The 9783-nt window shown below is 37.9% G+C and overlaps 1 protein-coding gene across 3 annotated transcripts; it reads right to left on the bottom strand.

The window, feature by feature from the left end:
• Window positions 1-57: 57 nt before the first annotated feature.
• Window positions 58-9208, bottom strand: LOC133872547 (phospholipid-transporting ATPase 1-like). Of its 3 annotated transcripts, XM_062310102.1 has the most exons (10): window positions 8752-9208; window positions 8564-8648; window positions 6629-8440; window positions 5043-5379; window positions 4132-4924; window positions 3810-3933; window positions 3169-3388; window positions 1783-2241; window positions 1393-1691; window positions 58-723 (listed from the first exon to the last, which is right to left on the bottom strand). In XM_062310102.1, the coding sequence occupies exons 3-9, from the start codon at window positions 8346-8348 to the stop codon at window positions 1511-1513; spliced, it is 3834 nt and encodes a 1277-aa protein (XP_062166086.1). In that variant the 5' UTR covers window positions 8349-8440; window positions 8564-8648; window positions 8752-9208; the 3' UTR covers window positions 58-723; window positions 1393-1510. The 3 variants fall into 3 exon arrangements, with proteins under 3 accessions (XP_062166086.1, XP_062166087.1, XP_062166085.1); XM_062310103.1 differs by having other exon boundaries at window positions 5043-5373; window positions 6629-8648; XM_062310101.1 differs by having other exon boundaries at window positions 6629-8648.
• Window positions 9209-9783: the final 575 nt, after the last annotated feature.

Here is a 9783-nt window from a genome sequence, read left to right on the forward strand (position 1 = left end):
TAATAACGTCTCCCAATAGGACCACAGAAGAATAAAAAAATTAACCCAAAACCAGCCTACCAACTGAGCTTTAATTGATTCGACTTTGAATACAATTTCTTGATCCCCTGCCAACCGGAGTATCAAGTGGATGTGAATACAGGTATTAGGATTCTCAGCCCCTAGTATTTCATCCAAGAGTCAACCGAACTGAGAACCCCCATCCCTGAATTAGGGTAGAGCGACTTAAAATTGCCTTAATTACAGTAATGGCAAAACCGTTGGCTTACCATTTAAAAAGTTTATAGACTCTTTTTAAGGTGCAAATATATGGCCGATGGTAATTGAGAAAGACTAAACTATATATTTTTTACACTTTCTCATTCATTTTAAGCCGCAAAAGAAGTCAAACCTGTATAACTATTATGTACCTTTTTTTTTTTCCCCTCTCTTTTTTCAAACATCAACTCTCTGTGCTTGGCCAGCCACCACACTGTTATTTCACTTCCGCCAACACCAAATCATGTAAAAATTAATTAAATTGCTGAAGATCTATCTTGATGGGTCTCTTCGACCTCCTTTTGCAACCTTTTTCCCTCCCCTACCTGCATCCACCAAAAGACACTCTTCTTGGCATAAGCTATCCATCTGCTGTCTATCCTCAGCTGGTTAATCCGCTCTGTTGTCCAATGTCAATAACTTGTTTTGCTTGCTGGGGGTTATAATTTATATTGTGCCACCCATCTGAAGAATGAGATGCAGAAAATATATAGGTCAAAACAATTATAGAGAACTTGAAGAAGTAATAACCATGTCAAAATTACAAAAACGGGCAAATGATTTACATTTATGCTAGAGTATTTGTTGATAAGTGATCAAACCCAACCTGGTAAAACATCTAAAGTCTAGTTGTTGTACAACAAGACATTATATTCATATAAAAACATGAAGAAAAAAAATATGAACTCATTCATTCTCTTATGATTAATGCTACATACTATACTCCTATCCCATTGTGCTGATGTGACTATATCCATAAGCTCTTGTTTAAAAAATAATAATAAACCAATAAATAATCTAATGGCTGATAGGCACTGCCACATCATCCGTGTAGTTTGTAGCATTACTCTTTTCCTATATAAACAAATAAATAATCTAAGGGCTGATGGGCACTGCCACATCATCCCAGTGAAATGTGAGTGTAGTTTGTAGCATTATTCTTCTCCTATATAAGTAATAATAGAGGATTTGGAGAATTCTGATGTCACGACCCCAAGCAAGGTTTGTGGTACTTGCACATAGTTCAGATGGGATAGGACAATCATGAGTAATTTCTTGAAGTGTATAGAAGCTCAGGAAAAAACAGTGTGCGTAGGATGGAAAAAACACCAGAAAAATTAAACACATGCTTACCATTAAACTTTACAACAAAGCTCTCCAAGAAAGCCATATGATAGACAAACCCAAGGGAAGCCATACAAAATGAGGCTCGTCTGTACAAGGGACCATGCACCTTAACTGGCAGCTTGATCTAGCTTTGACCCCAACCATCATGTTTTCTTAGTATCTCAGCTTCTCTAGCTATCTGGATATCTGAAGGCCAAAATATCTGATGTACAACTTTGAAAAGGAAGCGAGGAAGCAACGCTACAACTATAATAAGCAAAATGGTAAGCCAATAGGTAGGTGAGTTTGCCAGATGGTAAATTGTCCTGCCAAAGATTAGAAGCAATGTTAGCTATGTTCTACAAAATCATCACAAGTTAGATTGCAGAAAGTGTAATGTTAGATGTCATGACTAACCAGTAATTGGGAAAGACTGGTATAGAATCCAATACCACCATACAGGCGTATGTAATAAAAATTGATCCCCACACTGCAATATGAGTAAATATTTCCCAGCGCCAAATATCCATAGCCAAGTGCATATTCACCAGAACAACAACTGCAATTGTCCACAAACTGCCCATGCTCCAAATATCAACTGAGCTTTCTTTATAGGTGAACAAGGGTATATAGAACAGAACGAGACTCTGCCATAGTGTGTCAACCATCGTGATCCAAAAGAGACGCATATTGTAAGCTTCCTGTCTATGCCCAGCACCATAGAGCTTTGGATATCGTAACAGTGTCTTATGGCTTAAGTCTTTGTCCAGAATACCAACAACAATGGTAGGAATAGAAGTATAAATAACAGAATAAAATACACTGCTCCAATCTGTTAAAGCAGAAGTTGTTGAAAAAGCTGTACATAATATGTACCTACGAATAAAAAAGAAATTCACATTAACAACTGCAAGAGAAGTTGCATAAAATGGAATTCAAAGCAATGAGAGTATTGTGCATCAAAGAATTCAATCAAAATATTGGATTTTTGCCCTTTGGCCCATAACATTTTGAGGTACGCCCCATAATATATGTACAGCTTTGAATTCTCAGAATAAAATATAGGTACACCCCACATTTTGAGTTATTACCCTTTGGCCCATAACTATATCTTTAAAAAAAAAATCTCAGATCAATAACGCGTCAATAATAAATTGGGCAAAAATATATGCAGCCTCATTACATCTAATTCTGAGAGAACTTAGTTTAGAGACTCTTCCACAATTGTTTTAGTTTGTTGTTACTACACAATAATTGATAAAGAATTTGCAAAGATTTCAACATTCAAGATTCAAGATTTCATAAATTCTATACTTTCTAAATCCAACTTTACTAGTATGCAAAAACAAAAATGAAGATAACTGCATGAACAACATCATTCCTGTTCACAAACACAAACATCTAAATCTCTCATTTATTATAAGCCAAGGGCTTCGATAGCACAGTACCAAAGCCCACATCATAGTGCTCAGAACTTCTTTTTTCTTTAATCTTTATCAATTTGACACTCTTTTAATACATCAACCAGAAAGAGGGAATATAGTGGGGAAGGGAAAGATGTTTTTACCTACTTGTGCCTATATCACTTGGATATTGGAAATTCTTTTTGCACTTTTTATTTTTTTTATTTAATATATATATATATATATATATATATATATACAGAGAGAGAGAGAGAGAGAGAGAGAGAGAAGGGATGGGAATGACAAGACAAACAATTAGATCATGGAGCAGTGAACAGGGATTCTGCTAGTATCTAACATAGATAGCAATCCAGTAACACCGAAAGGAAACCGTGCATACCAGAATAGCATCAATACAAAGACAGCGTTACGGTAAAAGTTGTACAGAACCAAGTAACCGACACGCTGATAATTCCAGTGTCCATGCACCAAAAGTAATCTTTTCAAAAACCGAAACTGTCCCATGGCAAAATCTGATGCCATCACTGCTTGACGCCCTTCCTGGCCGCATATTCCAACACCAACATCCGCCATTTGGATCATTGAAACATCATTGGCCCCTACCACATGTCATTAATAAGATAAATGATTCAAATGAAAGAAGAAGAACACAGATAGACTGAATAAAGTCTTGATTTTACATGCACCATGTAGCAACCACAAAAACACATGTTGAAGAGAGCAGATTAAAATCAATGGTATAACTTCCATGTACATAAGTTTTTTTTTAAGTAAGAGTAATATCATTAAAAAACGCAGAGCGCAATCAAGTACACCGAGTGTATACAAGATAGGTGGCTAAGAAGAATAAGAAAACAATACAAGGAAAACATTAAAACTAAGCACAAAAGGGGCGAGGAACGCAGCTGTCCAAGAGTTAACACATGTACATAAGTTAACACAAGCTTGCCAAAAAACACCAAACTAAAACTCAACCCCCTCTGCCTCAATAGTAAAAATATTAATAGCGTTACAACTCACCATCACCTATAGCCAGCGTCATATCATCTATGCGACTCTTGATCAGATCAACTATTCCAGCTTTTTGCAAGGGTGCAACACGACAGCACAGCACAACTCTACAAGAAGTTGCAAGGTCGAAAAGCTGTAGAGAGATGAAAGAAGTAATTCTTTAGCAAAAGTCATATACACAAGGAACGCAACGTAACAGAATGCACTTAGAGAAATTATGAAATGAAAGCAAAGCATTATCCCAAGAATAAAGAGAAGTAGAACAGTTCTCAAATACATATCATACTGCAACATAATCTCTCTGGGGGGTGGGGGGGGAGGATTCTCTTACCTCTGACTCGAGATCCTTTTTTTCCAAGATATACACCAAACTGTTTCCATCGATTATGAGTGCTAGTGGCACCCTTGAGATTCCATCTTCCTTCCCTGCATTCCACCTAGGCACATTGGACAATTTCATATCGACGGGTATCTCAAGATAGTCTGTTTCAGCATTCCCTGAGTTCAGATTCTGATTTCTTCCAATCGATGATTTAACACCATATTTGGATTTAGCATCAGCCAAAAGATTTCTGCATTCATCTTCAGAACTGCCATTTATAATAATTTGCTGCATATCCGAGGTCAGGAGCTTGCAAGAGAGACCAATCGAAATCGCTGTTTCTTGCTTATCACCTGTCAGAACCCAGACCTTGATTCCGGCTTGCCTGAGAGCCTCAATGGTTTCTGGAACACCATCTTGTAGCTTGTCCTCAATTGCAGTAGCCCCAAGAAGCTTTAAGTTGGATTCTATAAAAGCTGCCGTTTGACGTAGCTTTATCACTCTGTCATTCAATGAGGTGCTAGCATCCTCATACCTGCATTGCCACATCTCAAGCTCTGCATCTGTAAGATCCCTGGCAGCTACTACAAGTGTACGTAAACCTTGTGATGAATAATCACTAAGATGGCTTTGAGTGGCATTCCTTATATGATCACCCATCTCAGTGTCATCTGCTAAAATGCTGAACATCGAAGTATCAGCTCCTTTCACCAACACCTTTACCGCACCGTCAGGAAATCTGATAACAACAGACATTCTTTTTCGTACACTATCAAATTCATGCAGCCCCAGCACATCCAACCTAGATGCACAAAAAAACATTTAGTGAAGTTGTTGGTTAAGAAGTGTAGAAAACACGTGTAAAACAAATGCCTTGGTGTAATCACATACAAGTATGTCATCAGTGAGAGAATTTCTACCTTAGTTTCTCACCATTGACATCGATCACAATATGCCCAGATGTGCGCTCAAAAAGAGTATATCCATATGCAGAGGCTGCAGCAACTAGTGCTTGCTCATCAGGAGATTCTCCCTGATAATCAATAGATTCTACCTCTTCATGCAATTCACCCTTAATACAACTAGAAGATGTACCACGGTCAAGAATAGGAATCACAGTATTACATGCAGCCAATGTGAGGAAAAACTCATGCGCAGCAATCCTTTCATCTCCAATTACATCTTTGTGCAACAATTCCATAAGTTCAGAATCAACGGCAACTTCAGATTTAAGTTTCCACCTCCTTCGATCTGTTGCTGCAAAAACAAAAGCATACAAGAGAAAATTAGACGGGCACCATGCATGAATCATAGATATTCAATTCCAGATCATTTAAAATACTTTGAAAAAGATCATCGATTCATCATCTATATCACTAGCTTGACCTTAGCTTATCAGCTGAGAAAATATGATAGTATCAAATACCAATAAGTCATATGAACAATGTTTACGCTCACAGAAACATATAAACAATGTTTACACTAGTCAAAATCTGTAACGATTTTGATCAATCAATAATCAATAGAATAGATTTTTATATTCAAATCTTTCTCTGTTTAGAATGCCATGTACCATAAACTTCATTTGCAGATTGATGAAATCTTACCACAAAAACTGTCACGAGTTTTTCCCATGTTGGGACATTGGGACTGCATGACAAGACATCAATTCTCATCTCACAATATAAATAAACAATCAAATGTCTCCCAAGCTTTTAACTGGATGGAGGATATAAATCCCTAAGAACATATAATCTCAAAAATTGAAAACAAAAATGATGTTGCCATCTAACAATTCTAACAAGCCTGATTCCGCTTCAATCAATTCCCCATGATCCCTGACTTAATGGTTTGACCTAGGATATACTGCTGCAGGTTTTCTTGAAGGCAATAGATACGGACAACATTTTGAACAACGTAAACATGGTCATGCCCATCAATTTCCAGATAGTGGAAGCTGAGGTGCTACATGAAGCATGCGGAATGTGGACCGACCTACAAGAGGGCCATGTCACATTGATGTCTATTATCTAAATTAGGAAGAGAAATGATTTATGTTGAATGACTTTGTAGGCAAGGGGAAGACTAGGCAACTGCAAAAAATAAAAATTTAAAATTTATAAAAATAACAAAAAATAAAAAAAATCATGAATAGGAACACAATGCAAATAGTCCAACACAAAATTTTGAAACAAAGAATTCAAGCACCAACCAATTGTTGCATAAGAAGTAGCTATTGAAGCTAGAAATCCTTCAGTCAATAACAAAAACTAGCCTGAAGTAATAACATTTAGATCTCAGTTTTACAGTTTATGAGCAAATAACAATGCAAAATCCTGCACAACTATGGCATAGAAACAAATAAGAACTTGATTACAACAATTGAAAGAAGTTAATTTTCTAGAACAAAAAGAAAAAAGAAAAAAGAAAAAATTAATCAGAACTATAAGCATGATCTCTTTCACAAAATTAAGAAGATTGTGAAAAGCTAAGTACTTTGTCTTACCAGCAATGTTCTTTTCGAGCAGTGGATCCACCATAAGCAAGGATCTCTCATAATTTTTACCATACACACTTGCTCTTTGGAATTCCATTTTGTTTTCAGTAAGTGTCCCGGTTTTGTCCGAAAAAACATAGCGTATTTGACCCAAATCCTCATTTATATTCAATGATCTGCACTGGAACCTTGAGCCAGAACTACTGTCATACATATCCCCGTCTTCAATCATGAAATATGACTGACCCAAACGAACCAACTCCATTGTAATATAAAGAGATATTGGAATCATAATCTGAAACACAATAATAGAACTCAAAAAGGAGAAAAAGGTCTCCATGGGTATCCCATAATATTTGTATCTTTTCCATTTATCCCTCCCATTTGTGAAGTATATCTTTCTGTAATAAGGCAAGGTATCAAGCTCTTCCTTGTGGCGTAGGAGCCATAGGCCCATCCCAACGGCCACCACTAGGCACATGACAAACAGAAAAATAGACAACCAAAGGGTTTCTCTATTCATGTAACTCTCCAATTTGCTTCTCTTGGAAGGGGAGGCTGCACTGTTCATCATTGCTTTTGTTTCCTGTCCGGCATAAACCACAACACCAATTATCCACTGCGTGTTCTTCAGCTGACAACCCCGCAAAACTATATTCGACTGGCTAAGGGGAAGCCTTTGCCCTCTGAACTCCATGTTGGCAGTGAACTCATATATATTCCTATTTGGTTGCTCACATCTGATGAGCCCTGATATCCCTTCAGATACTGCTAAAGCAGTTTCCTGCCGGGCATACCTTGTCTTCAAGTTCGACTCACCATCCAAATTCATAGTCTGGATATATGCAAGTCCACTAGGATCACTGGACCCTAACAAAACCATGTCACAAGGGATGGTCTCATCAGCACAGATTTTCACCACCTCACCCGCCTGTATCTTCTTCCATTCCTTCGATCGGAATTCACCATTCTGATGCACGAGAGCCTCCCGGTTGTTCTCATTCCTATCCGATCGGTGTCTTCTCCAATCCTCATACCCATCTTTGATAGCCGTGACACAAAGCACGAACAGGAGGGGAAAAAGTGACACAGTTCTCCCAAACACTGCCAAAGGCGGAAGCTGATTGAGAGCAGCAATAGCTAGGAAGTACAAATAGGCAACGCGATGGAACTGAATGAACAAATTCTTGGGCAAGAAGGTTATGATCGTGTACTTGCTCGTTCGAATCTCATTCCCAGAGAACTCATACTTGTCGTTGGTCTTCCTTGGATCATCAATGTAGATCAACCTCGGATTCGCTTCATTTGACGAAAAATTATCCTCAAACTGCAAGCTCTTGTGGCGGCTACGGCGGAGGCTCCTCCGAGGCTTACTACTAGAGATTTCAAACGATGCGGAAGTGGAATCGATGCTATTGTTACTGATGTGATTATGCTGCAGCTCCATTGCACCCCAAGACACCAGGCGTCGCCTCCTCTCCTGCCTGGGGCATTCCAATGGAAACTGCTCCAAAACCCTAGACTCCGCAGCCGATTCCAATTGCGCCAGAGAACAAGTGCGATGATGCTCCAGTGGTGGCGGTTTCTCGCCTCCGATCGAAGCGACCGGACTGAAGTCGCCTAATAGGTTGCATTGAGACTCGTCGAAAATCGAAGAAGAGGGGGAATCATTGTGGCAGAGACAGTTCAAGGAACCGATTTTCAGAGGCAAATGAGAATCAGAATTCATAAAAAGATAGTATTTGTTCTCCAACCACACCGAAACTCCACCGGTTTGAATTCCAATTCATAGTAATTTGATTTGTGTTTCACTAAGCTCCCCTTTGTGTATATAAACAAGAAATGACAATAATTATTAATAAAATGATGATGGCGAAGATAATACGCTTACAAGCACACGCAAAAAGGATCAGAAAATCAGAAGCTGGCTGAAGATTTACTAACAGCTCGATTCAAATCAATGTCGACAATTCCTCTTTGAAGCAAATGGCAACAAACGTCTACGGATCTTCCGTGCAAATGCCAAAAACTGAAAACACAAATAAGACAGTTTTCAAAACGATCAGAAAATACATCAGAAAATCACTGCAATCCGTAACGCGAATCTACCAGGGAAATGTGTTAGACCAGACCTAATTGTCGCGCGTAGAAAGATGAATGGGTGCAAAACAAGGAAAGCGCAGCACCTTATCGTCTCGGAATTGGTGAAACGGAGCTGATCGATGAGAACGGACCTGATCGGACGGGATCAGATCTCTCTCAATGCACTGAATACGAAATCACAGTGAAATGGCAGAGTGGGATCAGAGAGTAATAACCACAGATCGTAAAACTTAGGACTCGATGCAAGAGAAAAAAACAAAATTGAAAATTGAATTTTGGGGGATGATTAAGGTTTGTAATTTTGTTCAAATTGGGGGAGATCGAACGGGGGGGCGCCAAAGCCGAGAAAATCGCAGGGACACAACAGAGAGACGAGCGGTACACCACACGAATCTTGGCTTTGCCTGGTCACTTTACTGACCTCCCTGTCTCTCTCTCTCTCCCTCGTCTCGCCTGGTTCCTTTTGGCAGGGCCGTGTTACTTGTGTTTGTTTTTTCATTTTTCCATTTAAAATCGCTCAAAAGAATGATAAATAGGCAGACGTGGTAAGATTATTAGCATTTATTGTACTGTAACTAATGCCAAGGGTTTAGGGTTTTCATGCCAATATTTTATTTTGTTGGTCTATGTAAGACGCTATTTAAATTTTTTAAATAATGTAAAAACATATTTATCACACAGACAAAACAAAATAATTTTTTTTTTTATAATAAAATAACTTTTTTTTTTCAATTTCAAGTAATAGGGGAAAGGTCCCTGTTTGTCTATGTCTAATATGATTTTTATTTTATTTTTTTTGCCATTAAACTCTCTTATGCTTCTTGTCCTAAAATATGATATAATTATGAGAAATGATTACTTTCATTTTCTCGATCCTTCTTTTATTGAGTTCAAAAGGCTAAATAAGATCATGCACATGGTTAGATTTTAGAGTACACGTAACACGTCAATATAGGCGTTAAAAAATAAAATTTAAGGACTAAAATTGACAATAACATATCAATAAAATAAAATAAAATGTAATATATATCATTTTTTAAAAAAAAATATATGCTTGCTAT

Source organism: Alnus glutinosa, chromosome 7 (genome assembly GCF_958979055.1).
Source record: "Alnus glutinosa chromosome 7, dhAlnGlut1.1, whole genome shotgun sequence".
NCBI classification, from domain to species: domain Eukaryota; kingdom Viridiplantae; phylum Streptophyta; class Magnoliopsida; order Fagales; family Betulaceae; genus Alnus; species Alnus glutinosa.